The sequence below is a fragment of the Euleptes europaea genome, chromosome 7, assembly GCF_029931775.1.
Source record: "Euleptes europaea isolate rEulEur1 chromosome 7, rEulEur1.hap1, whole genome shotgun sequence".
NCBI lineage: Eukaryota > Metazoa > Chordata > Lepidosauria > Squamata > Sphaerodactylidae > Euleptes > Euleptes europaea.
In genome coordinates, this window is record NC_079318.1 from 31,315,785 (window position 1) to 31,331,458 (window position 15,674).

General features: G+C 40.4%; 1 protein-coding gene across 1 annotated transcript in view; it reads right to left on the minus strand.

Moving 5' to 3' along the window:
* SMYD3 (SET and MYND domain containing 3) overlaps positions 1–15,674 on the minus strand; it is a 436,856-nt gene that overhangs the window by 370,561 nt on the left and 50,621 nt on the right. The window contains exons 4-5 of the mRNA XM_056852870.1: positions 12,450–12,507; positions 10,182–10,318 (exon numbers count right to left, since the gene is read on the minus strand). Coding sequence (XP_056708848.1) covers positions 10,182–10,318; positions 12,450–12,507 — 195 coding nt within the window. The remainder of the gene's footprint in view (positions 1–10,181; positions 10,319–12,449; positions 12,508–15,674) is intronic.

The window sequence follows — 15,674 nt, forward strand, 5'->3', positions numbered from 1 at the left end:
AGGGGGAATAACTTCACTTTCATAGTAAATTAATACTGTGGCTGGAGGTCTGGGGAAAAGAAAACATAAAGGAAGATGCTTAGATGGTCTCCATAAAATGAGACACAAATCACTCTCTCTTAGGGGACGGGGGCTTTAAATTTATAACCAGGGGGAAAACACTGAATACAGGCCAGAGCAGTTTTGTAATGCTATGCAAAGTTCCTGTTGGTTTTCACAATCCAGCTTTGCAAACTTGAAAATGAAAACAGAATTCAGTGTGGTATGAATAGTAATGAAAAGGGAGAGAAAGCTTCAGATAATTAATTGAGTCATTTGAAACTGTTGCTAAATGGAAATCTGATTGCATCTTTTACAATCATTACAAGCTGACATTTTAAATAAAGATAAAGTATTTCTGAACACTGATGAGTGTGAACATTGACTCTAATCAAGACAGAATAGAACTGATTGTGATCTGACGCAGACATGGGACATCTATGCTACCTTTTGCATTATGCCCTGTTGCCACCGCTAGTTTTCAAGTACCACTTCTAACAGTACTAGAAGTGTTGTATAGTCAAGGACGTCAATTACCTTGAAACAAACTATTAACTCGTGATCCATGTAGGTCTGCACAAATACTGCAGGATGGCCAGCTGGTCTCCACCACAATCAGTATTCCACTTATTGTTATAAACATATACATTCACTAAATAGCCAGCTTTGGGTAACCCCACAGGCATACCTTGGAGATACTGTGGGTTTGGTTCCTTAATTTCGCTAACTCTTTCCCAAACCTTTCTCCTCCTTCATTTTGCTCTTTTCCTTTCATGATCTTCCATTCCACTATCCTCACTTCTAATTTTTCTCCCCTCCCCTCATTTTTCAGTTTTGATCTCAACTCCTTCTCATCCATCCTGGTTGGCAACATTGAAAGTATTTAATAGTGGCATAGTAGCAAACCTTTGTTAATATTATGAACAGAAGGAGGAGTTAGCATTTCCCCATAAACCATCAAAGTAGTAAAAGGATGTTTCCCCCTCCCTTTTACATGCATGATAACAGAATGTTAATCTGGTTTAGCGGTAATAAATAAGGGACTTAGCTTGGCTTCCATTGCAAATAGCACGGAGGTGGGGGGGTATTGAGATAACCTGGCCCAGGTTATTTCAATTCCTTTCAATTTTTGGCCCTGGAACTCTCAAGGTCACCCAGAAGCTGGTGGCCAATTTTGAGATTCCTAGTTTTATTTCCTGATGAGTGAAGCCTGCTACAAATGGACAGGCAGGTGGACATACAAATCCTTTTATCATTATACGTGTAGCTGCAAGGTAACAGGCAGCCAAGTGATTTGTTTTGTCATGATAAATGATTTAGATCAGGATCCGATGAGGTGCCCAGGTGGAATCTGTCCAGGGGCCCATGGTGGCTCTTGACAGCCCTGCATGCAGCTGCCTTGTACTGAGTCAGAGCATTAGTCTATGATGGTCAGTACAGTCTACTCTGACAGCAGCTCTCCAAGGTCTCAGGTGAGTATCTTTCGCATCAATGCTACATTATCCTTTTAATTAGAGATGCCAGGGACCTTCTGCAGGCAATGCTCAGCCACCCCTGAAACCAGAGGTCTAAAGAACAGGACAGGTAAACTACAGTAAAATTTATTCAGGAAAACATAATTTCAGGCATTTTGAAATTAAACAAATTAAAACACAAGCATTTTATATCTCTTTACTTGTTTCTGCCCACTGACTGTAAAGGATGTCGTTCGTTTCCTGGACTTCATATGTGTCCTATTATATAATGCTCCAGAAATAAAATCTGATTCTATTTCAAAAGTTCTACTTACAGAAACAATGTCTAGACAGCTGCCTAGGGTCATTTGGGCCTTTCAGTTCTTAACAGATACTAAAAAATAACACAGTAACCATAAGAAATCTATCTTTCTTTTTGGTATGCACCAAACTCTGTTTCTACAGATATGATTTATTTCCATGTGGAGAGTATTATTCCAGAGATCTACCTTCTGTTGTATACTTTGCAACTGGATCAGCCATCCTTTCATGCATGTTACAGACAGCTTTACTAATAATATAAAATTCAGACTTCTAATTTTGTCTTGACTGTATAAAACTGCAGAAGTGTAAGTCAAGAGCTTCTAATTAAATTACAATTCACTTTGACAGAGTGACTAATATTTGCTTATTCTATTTTTGTTATAATAAGCAATGTTACCTAAGAATAATTACTATAGCTAAAAGGTTAATTCCAATAGCATGGAAAATCCTGTTTCACATTGGCTATAAATCACTGGTACAATAATTTTCTGAAAAGAGCTAAACATGAAAAAAAAAGAACACCACTTATCAGAGACTAAACAAACTCTTGCGTTATGAAAAAAAATGCCTTTCATTTGGAGACAGGCATGCAAACTAGTCCCCTGGGAGAAATTGTAGCGCTATTTTTGGATTATTGTACCCATATTTTTCCCGTTATAGTCTGCATTTTTATAATTTCATTAATAAATGGCTTCCAGAAAACATTTTTATTTTAAGGTTACTGTGTGGTAGCTTTGTATTTTTCATTTTTTAAATTACATTTAATCCAAGATACAAACAGCTATAGCATAATAATCCACATTTTGGGGGAAGAAAAATACTAATTTGCACATTTTATAGCTTGGATCCCACAGAAAATGTCCGGTGATGGAAGGGAATTTTCTCAGTGGCAAAGGAGTCCCCTGCCCTGTTGCAGCTCAAAATGTGGCCCCATAGAGTCTGGGAACCACCAAAAATAGCACAAGGTAGGAGCTGGAGGTCTGCAGTGGGGGGAGGGGATCAACAAAGATTACACCCCCTCCATATTCAGCTGGATCATACTCTATAACAATTTAATCCAGAAATATATTACTTCTGTAGTATGGGAACATGTAAATGGAAGCTTATGTAGCTATATGCTGGAACCATATGATTTGTATGAACACAACGGACGAAAGATTCAGCACTGGACACAATGCAATTATCTGGTGATTTTATAATTAGCATGTCCACCTCTAAATTCAAAATTTTGAAGTCAGCCTCTCAAAGAGAAAAACAATAATTTAGATTCTTAAAAAGCAATACATTTCAGGGCTTCTTTTGGGTAGCGTTCACCATAATTAGCTATCATTTATTGTATTTTGCAACCCCAAAGGTTTATCTCTTATTTATTAATTATTTTGTAGACTTATAGGCTGCTATTCCTTGAAGCACCCCTAGGCAGCTTATACAAAGTTCCCAGGTGACTGCCTTTCCTAGTGTCTGCAGGGCCAGGCCCGCTTAGCTTCAGAAGAAACTTCATCACGTGTCCTTCAGACTATCATAAGATCTACTTGAGCATATGGCCCCAAAATTCAGATCAATGAGGCCATCTACAGATAGAGGGTATTTTCCAGGGCTGTTTTTTCCTCTCAATCCACCCCTGAGAGAACACGACAAAGAGCTATTAGATAGTAGACATTTTAGCTTAACAGGGGTCAGTAAAGCGAAATGCAGATACTAAGAAGTTACTGCATCAACCTGTGAATTGCTGCCCAGGTCTTCAGGGGGTGATTTATACTTCCACCCTCTCCTTGTTTTATTTCAGTCACAGACACTTTATTCCAACAACACATTAGTGACTTTGTCTGTTCCAAAAAAAGGTTAAGCAGCTTATTTGGGCTGACAAGTAAAACATTTTAAAAGTATAATAGTTTTCACAGTTAAGCTGGGCCCCAGGTCTCTTAAGAATCATTACAATGTCACACACAGGGTTATAGAACTGACAAGCTGTTTCTGCTGATGAGAGAGATGAAGAGATTTTTATCAGGGAAAGGCTCCCTGAACATTGGGATCTCCTTTGTCATGCTGAGACTGGAAGTGTGGACTTTTATCTGTTCAGTGCCCGCACTTCCCCAGTTTGGTTACTCTGGGAATCAGATCCTGAAGATAAAGGTTAGCTGGTATCTCAGGATTCTCCCTTGATCCTCTCACCCATCCTTAACTAACCAGCCTAACACAGGATACCTACTCTTATCCATTCCCTAACTGACCAGAGGACAGAGTTCCTTATCTTCTAATCTCCTCTCACAACCTCCCCCTCTCTCCAGCAGAGAAGAAGAAGAAGAGTTGGCTTTTATATGTCGACTTTCTCTACCACTTAAGGGAGACTCAAAGCGGCTTACAATCACCTTCCCTTCCCCTCCCCACAATAGGTGGGGCTGAGAGAGCTCTAAGAGCTGTAACTTGCCCAAGGTCACCCAGCTGGCTTTGTGTGTAGGAGTGGGGAAACAAATCCAGTTCACCAGATTAGCCTCCGCCGTTCATGTGGAGGAGTGGGGAATCAAACCCGATTCTCCAGATCAGACTCCACCGCTCCAAACCATTGCTCTTAACCACTACACCAAGCTGGCTCTCAGTGTCCTCTCAGAGGATTTACATACACGCCAGGGGATCAGGGATTTGCTGTGACACCTGGATAGTGGAACTGGAAGCCATCCATCACAATACCACATTCAGAATACCCATGTTGAGAAACTGCTCAGGGAGCAGACAGTGCAATGTGGAATAATCTTTTATATTTTTTAAGGGAGTTCCTCCTCTTACTTTTGGAGCCATGGAATTAAGACCTAGGGCTACAAAAATGTCAGCCAAGCCTCCATCTGTCAATGATTACTAGAGGGGGTGTTCCATAATGTTGCCAACAAGCTTCCATTTTAGTTAATATTGTGTCTTTCCCCCACACCCACACACATTGACATGGGACCTGCTTTTCTCCTCTGCGCCATGGCAAAAGCCAGCAAGCAAAATTCTGTCTGTTATAATAACAAAGAGCCAGCTGTGAGAATTAAAGCAAGATGGTCTCCAAACACACCCTCTCCCCACACTGAGACTTTCTCCTCTGTTCCCTTATTTTGAAGTCTTCTCAGGACCCCGGAACTGCCCCATCTCCCCTTCCTCCAGTCTGGGAAGTTGTACATACATCTCTTTTTAAAGAGACTGGAAAAATGTGGTGATGTAATTCACATATCTGTGGAAGAGCAGCCTCTTTTCAGACGGGGGGAAAGCACCAAAAAAAAATCAACATTTGATACTTAATTCCTTGATTAAGAAGTATGTTGAAGACTGAAGACACATCTCTTTGGGGCTTTGTTGATCTAATAGCAGATTCAATAGGATCGGTCATGACAAATTATGGTTGGAATGGAGCAGGAATACTGACAGACATGTATATCTAACCCATGTTCTTATAATGCTCCATATGGACACATCTATGAGAGAATGAGGAATAAGGGGAATCTCTATGGGACATTTGAGAAGACAAGAGACACTGGAAAAGACAATAATGCTAGGAAAAATTGAAGGCAGCAGTAAAAGAGGAAGACCCAACATGAGATGGATTGACTCTAATAAGGAAGCCATGGCCCTCAGTTTGCAAGACCTGAGCAGGGCTGTTAACGATAGGATGTTTTGGAGGACACTGATTCATAGGATCACCATGAATCGGAAGTGACTTAATGGCACTTAACACACAAACACTATGGGACAATTTAGACTGGGTTATCTTTTAGCCCTTTTTTCTTCCATCTGTAAATGAACAATTAAGTCCCCAATTACATTAAACCAGCTGGAGCTCTCCTACCTGGCTACTGCCTGGCCGCCATTTTAGGAATCAGTGGAGAGGTATCTACTTCAGGGGTCTGTAAAATTGAGGCTCTCCATCTAATTCACTTGAAAAAGGGAGGTCTTAAGATTAGAGGGAGAAGAATGTTCTGTGCCTTACCCAGAAATAAAAAAAATCATGGTAAAAATCCCCCCACAGGCCCAGAAGTGAAGTTTTGGAGCAAGCTTCTCCACTGAATGGCTCCTTTCCCAAAAATACCTGCCATTAGACATTTCAATAAAAATGTTTTTTCATTTTGTATGTTTGTCATCATCCTTGAAGTTCCAGCATCAAACAGACTTTAGATGACTGTCAAATGTGAATTTCTATAGCAAGCAAAGAAGATTGATCAACCCCCTACCCGAGGAGTTCAGCTGCAGCATAAGCAACTACTGAACTTGAAAGGATGTTAGACAAAGCCAGAAAAACAGAGTTGGGAGACCTCATACTGATAGCATTTCTTTATCCTATTGACTGCTCATAAAACCTATCAGCCCATCCTACCCAGAGGGTTTTTGAAATACTACAGTTGAACAGTTTCAATGGGATTACAGATGGTATTCCTTGTTCACAGCAAAGTTAATACATGTCTTCTGTAGGAAACGCAGGAGGTCAGTATATGAAATATGGCAGAGGAAATACGGGGGGGGGGGGAGAGAATACAATTTTGTCAAATTCCAATAGTATGTTTAAATTGGATTAGATCCTCTAATCCAGGGGTGGGGAACTTTTTTCCTGCCAAGGGCCATTTGGATATTTATAACATCATTTGCGGGCCATACAAAATTATCAACTTAAAAATTAGCCGACCAAGCCCCAAGCAGGCAGCTGCCCCAGATAACACCCCGCCGCACGGGCAAGCAGGCAGGCATCCAACCGGTGGTGCACTTGCCCACCTGGTAGCACAGGATGGTCTGTTACACCACTCCGGAGTTGCTCCTCATTGTCGCCACTTCCACCCCCAGCCCTCTTGTAGTACAGAGTGAATACGTTTCTCCAGGGCCTGGGTGGGAAAGGGTTAACACAGTTTCTTGGGCGGTCCTAGCAGCTCCATAGCTAACGGCTCTTCTGCAAGCGGGGGGAAGGTTCCTTTTCTCGGCAAAACAAATTCACATCTGCCTTGAATAGAGGCTATTCCTGTCCATGGGAGCGGGCAGATCGCCAGTCTTAGATCCTTCTGAGCTAAAGATCTGCCAGGACACACAAAGGGCCAGACCAAATGATTCCGTGGGCCTTATATGTCCTATATGGACTCACAGCCAATAGGATCAGGGCTGCACTGAGGAGAGGAGAGGGAGCAAAATCACTCCCTCCTCCCTCTTCCGCAAGCACAAGCTTCAGTGATATAACAGGCAGGAAGACTATTTCATCCCTTTTACCCTCCTCAATGCAGCTCCACAGTCCGATCACTGTATCAAACCTAGTGGATGCCACACACCTGTGTCAGCATCCTACTTAGCACTCAGGTCTTTTTAAAAGCCTACCTTTTGAGGTTTCGAAGAAGAATGAAAAGATAACTACTCTCCACGAACAGAAAGATAAATACATATAAACTCAAAATAAATATTTTCCTACATTCGTTCTTGAGCAAAACTACAAGCAGCTCTACACTAGCAGTATAAAAACTAATTTCGTGTACTAAAACAACCAACAGTGCCTTTCTTAATGCAACTACCTGCTTTAAAACAGGAACATCTCCTGCATCTGGGTGGAGGAGGGTGCAGAAGGACTTTGGGCAGTCTTGACTCACACTGTCTCTTACTGGAGGGTCCTGTGCTGCTGCCTATGGCCACATCCCCCCTTTGCCTGTGGGACATTGGGTGAGGTGGCGCCAGGTCCATGCTATCAGTCCTGTGACAGAGGCACCCTTTAAGGTGCCGCTGTTTAGCCAGCGGCTTCCTTGTGGGCCCAACGGTTGGCTTCCCTGGCCCCTCCCACACCTCCGCTAGCCCAGGGAGGCCCAGAGCTGCATCGGACAGCTGTCATGGGCTCGGCGCTTCAGTGTGGCATAGTGCCTCCCTCTTGATCCTTCCAGGGCAGGCTGAGAAGTGTGGGGGAGGTACAGTCACCCCCAGACGGGAGGGGTCATCCCAACATTTACAAACCTCAGCCTCCTCACTCGATATTATCCATTTCTAAAATACCAATTTGATGAATGGAACATCATGCGCCTGTTTCTCATTTATTCTTAAGCAACATTTTCCTGTGAAGAGCACATTGTGAGGCAAGAGGAGCTTCCAGGAATCAGTATAAAGCCACTTTGGAGCACTAGAGCTCAGGTTTGCTATATGTGAAGCATTGATCAGCGCATCCAAAATACATTTCTCTCCCAGTCACAACACAATCCATTTTAAGGCATTTTTAAATGCTGCTAGCATTTGTTGTGATTTGGAGGTGTGAGGTGATTTGGAGTGCGTCAGGGAGTTCCTGGGATCTTGGCAGCTATTTATTTTCCCAGGGAAGAGAGCCATAAAATGCACCAAGAGGGCAGTGAACAGAGATGGATTTCTGCAGAGAGATAACCATTTGTCGGCCTGTCAAGGAGAGCAGGATGGCTGGCACATAATCTGGGTATTGAGATGTGTGGGACATCTTGCATCTAGGTTGACTGGGAGATTGGGGTTCACCTCTCCAAGTGGGGCAAGTTCCCTAAATCTGGATTGGATAGAGGTTTCCAGGCAGCAAAGGCAGGAAAGTTAAAATACTAGTAACATACATTAGACTTTGTTCAAATGCTAGAAGTTGGATTCCCCTGCAAGGAGCAAATGGTGTCATGCTGTACATTTGTTCCATAGACACCTGTGGGGGGGGGGGGGGATGAAAGTCAGAGGTAAGTCTTCGGTATTGTTAATTTTAGCTTAGTATTATACTTTTCTGCTATTTTTATTAGATCTGTAAGCCAGTAGGCATGATAAAGTATATATTTATTATAAATTATAATCTATATAAATTATATAGAATAATCTATATAAATTATATAGAATAATCTATATAAATTATATAGAATAATCTATAAATGATACATTATAATTATATAAATTATATAGAATAATCTATAGTCATAAAGCTTTTTTCCTGTTTAAGAGAGCAGAATGTGATTCAATTCCTTCCTGTGCCCATTAGGTCACTTGCTCATGCTTAGACAAGTATGCACAAAGGAGAGCTGACGTTATTAAGAAACTCTGCCCTTGGTACTTGCTCAGAGGCAGTTTTTATCAGTATTCCCCAAGTCACTGGTAGTGTGAGAGGCTGGGTTCCTAATTTGGCACCATGTTTACATGTACACAAACAAACATGTAAGAGCACATAAACCCAGGGTGGGTTTATGACACCATGAACTTCTGATTAGAAATAAACCACTTACCGGTAATTATTCTGCCTAATGCAGTTCATGCATGTGAAGTGAGCTCTGACTCTAGAAAGCTTATGCTGGAATACATTTTGTTACTTGTTAAGGTGCCACTGGACTTCTCATTTATTTTGCCGCCTAGGTTAGTAATCACTACATTATCGGCTGTGGAAAAGACCTGCAACTCATCAAATGTGCCCAGAGATATGACAGTGTATTCTTCCAACCCAAGCATCATCACTGAGAAACCTGTAAAGTACCGAACGCCTTTTCCCGCAACATATGTTTGTGAAAGTGGATTTTCTGCACTTGTTTAGGTATTTACATTTCAGTGCAACGAGCCAGATGTGGAACCAGATTTAACACTGCAAAATTCATCGGTTCAACCAGTTCCAGTTTCTGAAAGCTGCAAAACAGCACCAGCAGCCACCTCATTAAATGACTTGGTATAATAAATAACCGAACGTACCTTCTGTAAAATTGGTAAATAATATGTCTCGCACATATATGTACTAGGATTTTCAAATGTATGTGGCTGCTGTTGTGATTAATAAAATACAAATTCATTTAAAAGTGTTACTGAATTCATAGTAGCCTTTTGTCATGATGTATTTTCTCAATCAAAGGATACTAATAGTACAATGCATGAGGGGATCTGCTAGATTTTTTGATGTTAAAAAAGGGTCCTCATACTCATAAAGGTTGGAAATCGCTGTGTTAGATGATGTATCACGAGCATGGAAAATGGCCAAACCAGGTGTCTGGTACAATGTATTTCAGATGCTGATATATAACAATACAGCATATAAATGCATCTGCAAACAGATTATATTTGTCAGTGATATACAGGTTTGGAAAGATAAACAATGCACAAACTGTAAGATCATCGTTCAAGAAAGCAACATAGTTGGATTTTTTTTTCTTTAATCATCTCAAGTCATTTTTCAATATCAGCACTTTATGCCGTCACCGTTCTCATTTTTTAATATGCCAGCCGTTTGAATTCTTTATTTTTAATTTAGGCTGCAGTCATATCAAACAAAAAGGCTACTGGACCCTGGCAAAGAAGTGGCAATACATTAGGATTTTGCATAGGTTTTTCGCAGAAGAGTAACAAACAACATTACGTGTAAGAATAATTAACAGATTTGTCAGGAATCAAGTTAACACTTACTTTTGCGAAGGTCTGAAAAACATCTAGGCCAGGTGGCAACTGAGAAGCATCTTGGATCTCCACCTTCAAATACAGCTGCAATGCCCTTGTGAGGTACCCAAGGCCTTCTTTCATTTCCTCACTTAACTTTTCAAAATCTTAAGGGGAATAATACACAGCAAGGTATCAACAGAATATTCTGCCAACATCTTTAAACTCTCCAGTGGCAGCTTTGTAGTCTACATTTCCAGTCCTCAAATGGAGGGGGACATGGCACTTTATTTTTGACAGATACCTCTCCCCACCAAGATGTCACTGCCAAATGTTATGTGAACGAAAGATCAAAAGCTCATAACCAAAATAGATGTGCAAGGAAATATAGATGTCAAACTGCAAAACCAGTCATAGGAATACATTTCACATAAGCTTCATATTTGTTATTATGTGAAATGCCTTCCTCGCTGTGAGATGATGAATGATACTAATTTCTTTCTTCAAATCAGCTCTTAGACAATACAAAGTAAAACACTGTTTAACTTAACAACATAAAGTTCACAATCAGGACAGCATCTTGTAGAGCAGGGGGCCCATGGCGTCTGCTGACACTTTTCCTGATACCCATGAAGTGTTTTTTAGAAAGTGAACATGCCCAGGTGGGCTTTTTCTCAGCAGGGCTTCTGGTTGGCCTTTGGAGATCTGACTGGCCATGCAGATTTTTAAAAAGTTACTTTGGCAGCAGCTGCCACCACAGCACAAGAATCTTCACTGTGTGACTGAAGATAAGCTGTATGTATGTCCGTATGTAAGAAAATGTTTTCAAATAATAAGTTCACTTCTTAAAAGTTTCCCACTAAACAGATATTTCCAACATAATTAGGGGCCACTGAATTTCTTTGGCTGCTCCTCACTTCCCTGGCCAGCCCTCCCCCTGTGTTTGGTGCAGCTTACTCACGCACTTGTATACTAACAGCCCCCACCATTACCTGAGTATTCGTGCAAGCAGGGCAGGGAGGAAAACAGGACTTGGTTAAGCTAATGGGATAGTGTGCTGGATGATGCCCACAATCCAAGATCAGGCACACCTGAGCTTTATGCCAGAGTATTATGATACATTGAAATTATAGACTATGCTGACAAGAGGTATGGGAGAATTTTCTGTCCTTACAATTGTCTTTGGGAATGAAAAGCCTTAAGGAAATAAACTCCTCCTCCCAGGAGAAAATAACGTCAACACACTCTTAATTGAATTTCTGCCTCCCCAAAAAAATGACTCTGATGAGCTCTTCACCATTTTTACATTTTAAGAGCACAATATTAAAAAGAGTTATTTAGCTGAAAGGATCAGAACGCACATTGCAGAATTTATTAATTTGTTTCAGAGTAAGGCAGAGACAGTATTAGCTTCACCCATCACTGAAACAAAGCCAATTGTAGGATGGAAAGTAGCAACTGTTTAGAAGAGCAGGTTGGGGGACGTTTCAGCTCAGGACAGATGTAAACAAGAATACTGTTCTCCATCTAGAACTTTGGGGAGAATTAAGAGATTCAAATTCAGAATGCAATTATCTGAACTGGAATTTGGCCAGAATGTCAGAATTAACCATTGCTGGGGGGAAATGCCCGACAGGATGTTTCACAGAAATCACGGCAGTATCTTCCTATCTCGCATGAAAGCCAAATGAAGTGAGAATTGAAATCACAGAAATGAATTGTTTTAATTTTCTGGCTTTTAGAAATTAAAGTTGTCTCAAAAGATGAAACATGATGAAAGGTATAGCTATGAATAGTATATGAGGACCATTTTCACCTGTGATACTAAAAGCACCTTTGAGCCACTTTCCTGCCATCTGTGCACTCGTATGAATGTTTTTAATCAGGACAAAAGCAGGAGAGAACAATTTTTTAATTTACATGTACATTATTATCAAGGGGGTGAGGTGGAAGAGAATGGTAATTAATACACATAACCCTTTATGTACTGTACTTATAAAGCGTATCTATAAAGATAGCTTACAGAGGTAGATTCATGCTAAAATAACTTCCAGAAGCCTACCCCACTGACAAAACATAAAGGAATCTACCTCTATAAAGTGCTTGGCAAAGTACAGTAAACATTCTGACACAGAAGTGCTTCCAATGTATAAGGCCGACTCTATTTGCCCCACCAAGAATCTTTGATATCTGTTTCATACCACCAGTTACTACACACTCCAGTTCTCCCACGTAACACTGCTAGTACTTTACAGTTGTCCTCGGGGGGGGGGGAGAATCATTTTGGCATCTACTTACTTGACTGAAGATCAGAAAAAGAGTAAAGCTCCTCAGATGGGCATGTTGATTGTCTTAGCTATTGAGAAGCCAAAATAATAAGGATAAGTATGCAATAATAAATGGTTATAAGAACTTAAACTCCACTAATCCCAATACTGCACCCTTGTACAAAAAGTTAATAAACATTATCAAATACATTCATTGATGTTCACTCCACATTTTCGAAAACACTGACCATTTCCATACAGGTTATCTTCCCCGGGTTCATTGCTGTTGGGAGGCAGATTTTTCCCCCACCTCCCCAGAACATCATGGTGCGTTCATACACTTGTGTAGCTCCTGAAGTATCCCTGACTTTTCTCCAGTCTTTCTCAAATCTGCTTTCCTGTGGAGTTTTAGGAAAGATCGCAGTAAAGCTTGGATGGCTGCCGTGTTGGTGGGAAAGTGTGGATTTTCCCACCCACACAGCAGCCATTTTCCCAGTGGCCATTTCCTTGGGAACTTTTTTTTTAATCAGCAACTGAATATTGTTATTTCAATATAATGACATACTGGTGCGAGCAACTGGTTCTCTGAATTTCCAGCTTTCATTTTTTTAAGTAAGTCTCTAGCCTCTTCCATTGCAGAGATATGAGGGGGAAGGCATATCTCCGCAATGCAAGCGGATAGAGGCTTACTCTTTTTAATGAAAGCTGGGAATTGAGAGAACCTGCTATACATATAGTTATAACATTATATCAGTATAACTGTGTTCAGGGATGTCATTACTTATCTTGGAATACTGATTTCTAGAGATATTACGCACATGATTATGCTAAATTTTAACAAGCTAATTGCTGATATATCTTTGTATTTAGACAGCTGGGCAACTTTAAACTTGTCTCTATGGGGCAAAGTAAATACACTCAAAATGAACATTATACCTAGGATTATTTATATTTTACACACAATTCCTTTGTATTTACCTTGCAGATATATTCATAAAATTAATGCTTTGTTTTGGAAATGTATGTGGAGTTCCTCACCACTTCGAATTTCTTTAAGGAGGATGCAGCTTCCGTTTAATGAAGGAGGATTTGGTTTCCCTGATCTTAAGTTTATGTCATCAGGTATACTTGTTAACTTGTTCTAATTATTGGGATCAGTCCTTGCAGTAGGACCATCTGTCTTGTCTCATGCCCCTCTCTCAGTGGAATGAATTAGGGTCTACTTATGCCAGAGAGGATCCCGTTCCTCTTGTAGTTTCTGCAGCTAGAGAAAAATGGTATATAATGGCATGACAATATCAATTTGATCCATTTTCACATGCTAAGTTAACATTATGGGCCAATCCCAGATTTAAAAATTGGGAAGAAATCTTTTTTAAGGAAGGTTTGGACAGATAAGCGGATTTTTACATTGGACTAATTGATAGGTTATGATGATGAATTTTTGCCATTTTCTGAGCTGAGGTCTAGATATGACTTGCCACCTTATGTACAATGGCAATACTTACAGTTGCAACATATGTTGGTATCCAAATATGGCCCTGCAGCATTAAGTGTCTCAGACTCCCCTTTGCTCCTGGAATATATCTGATCGAATCAAGGCAGAAAACAAAACCTACAATATTTGTTTATAAATAGTGGATGTTGATTAATAAATGTGATATGTAAAGTCTCAGGAATGAATGGAATAAGGAGCTAGATTGCCCTATTTTCCAAAGCAACGGGACATGCCCTTAAAGCTTATACCTGCTCTCTCCATGGATCTTAAACTGAGACTTATTCAGCAAAAAATTATATTCAAGATATACAGGACACCACAGTGAGTCTTTAGCAAAGGAATGAGTAAAGTGTCTAATGGCTGGAGTACTCACTGGACACTTCCCTTAAACATATGTTTTGGGCGTGTCCAGTAATTCAGTTTTTCTGGGAAGAAATTAATACTGATATCAATTTAGGATTAGAATGTTCAGGATGTCTATGTACTTTTAAACTATTGGCCTGTCTCATGTAGGCTATCCAACAATCAACGAAAATGGGCCCTCAGTCCCCGTACCACAGCAAAAAGACTTACATTACAATGCTGGAAAGATATAAGCCCACCTCTGGTAAACCAATGGATTGAGGACCTTAGAACTCTATCAATATTTGAACGAACAGGATATAGGCAGCCATTGTGCATGAACTTGTTTTTAGATATTTGGAAACCATTTATAGAAATGTATCTCTAGATCTGCCACCACTGTTACATTTTCGTCTTCACTTTATATTCTTCTTAAGTTTTTTCTTTGTTTTGTTTCTCGTTTGTTGTTGTTGTTTTGTTGAAGGAAATAAAAAGAGAGGGAAAACATGCTGATTTTTAAAAAAAGTTTTTTGGAAAAGTCCCAGTGGCCTGGTGGGGAAGGATGGCTGCTGCTGGAAAACCACAGGAAGGGAACTGCAAGGAAACCTGCTGGGCAGAAGCTCTGTTGCTGCTGCTCTGAATTGGTAGCCACATCAGCAACGGAGAAACCTCCACTCTTAAGGTTTTCAAACATGATATTTGCAAGCTACTTTAGTTTCTTGATTTCACATAGGGTTGCCAGCTATGGGTTGGGCGGGGTTTGGGGAGGGGAGGGACTTCAATGCCATAGAGTCCAATGGCCAAAGCGGCCATTTTCTCCAGGTGAACTGATCTCTATCGGCTGGAGATCAGTTATAATAGCGGGAGATCTCCAGCTACTACCTGGAGGTTGGCAACCCTAATTTCACACCTGTTCTGCAGAATGTACTTCATCTATTTTCTCCTCTTTGGGAAGAAGGTATCATTTTTTAAGCCAACCAACCAATGGTTAATCTAGCAAAAATTGAGATGGTTACAATTTTTTCCTACTTAATTCTCTGACTCAAGATGTTCTATTACTACTTTGCTGGATTTGTGAGGTTTAGGAATTCATTATTAAAAAGCTCTCTTTGAAATGAGCATCAGTGGGCCAATCTTCTGTAAACATTTTAGCTGTGGAAGTTTCAGAACTACAGAGCAAACATAAAATTTGGGAAATGGCATCAGCCTAAGAACAAAACTCTGAAGACAACCTTTAAGTGCAGCATCGGAGCCAATACAATATTTAGAACTAGTTCTGAAAACTCACCCAGCGCAAGAACTATTGTTAAATAATGCATCAGCATAGACTGAACTTACTGCTCCTTCTGTCTCCTTTTGCACATTTGTCCCTAAATTGTGCTAAAATGTGTATTTGGACTAACATACAAAACAGCT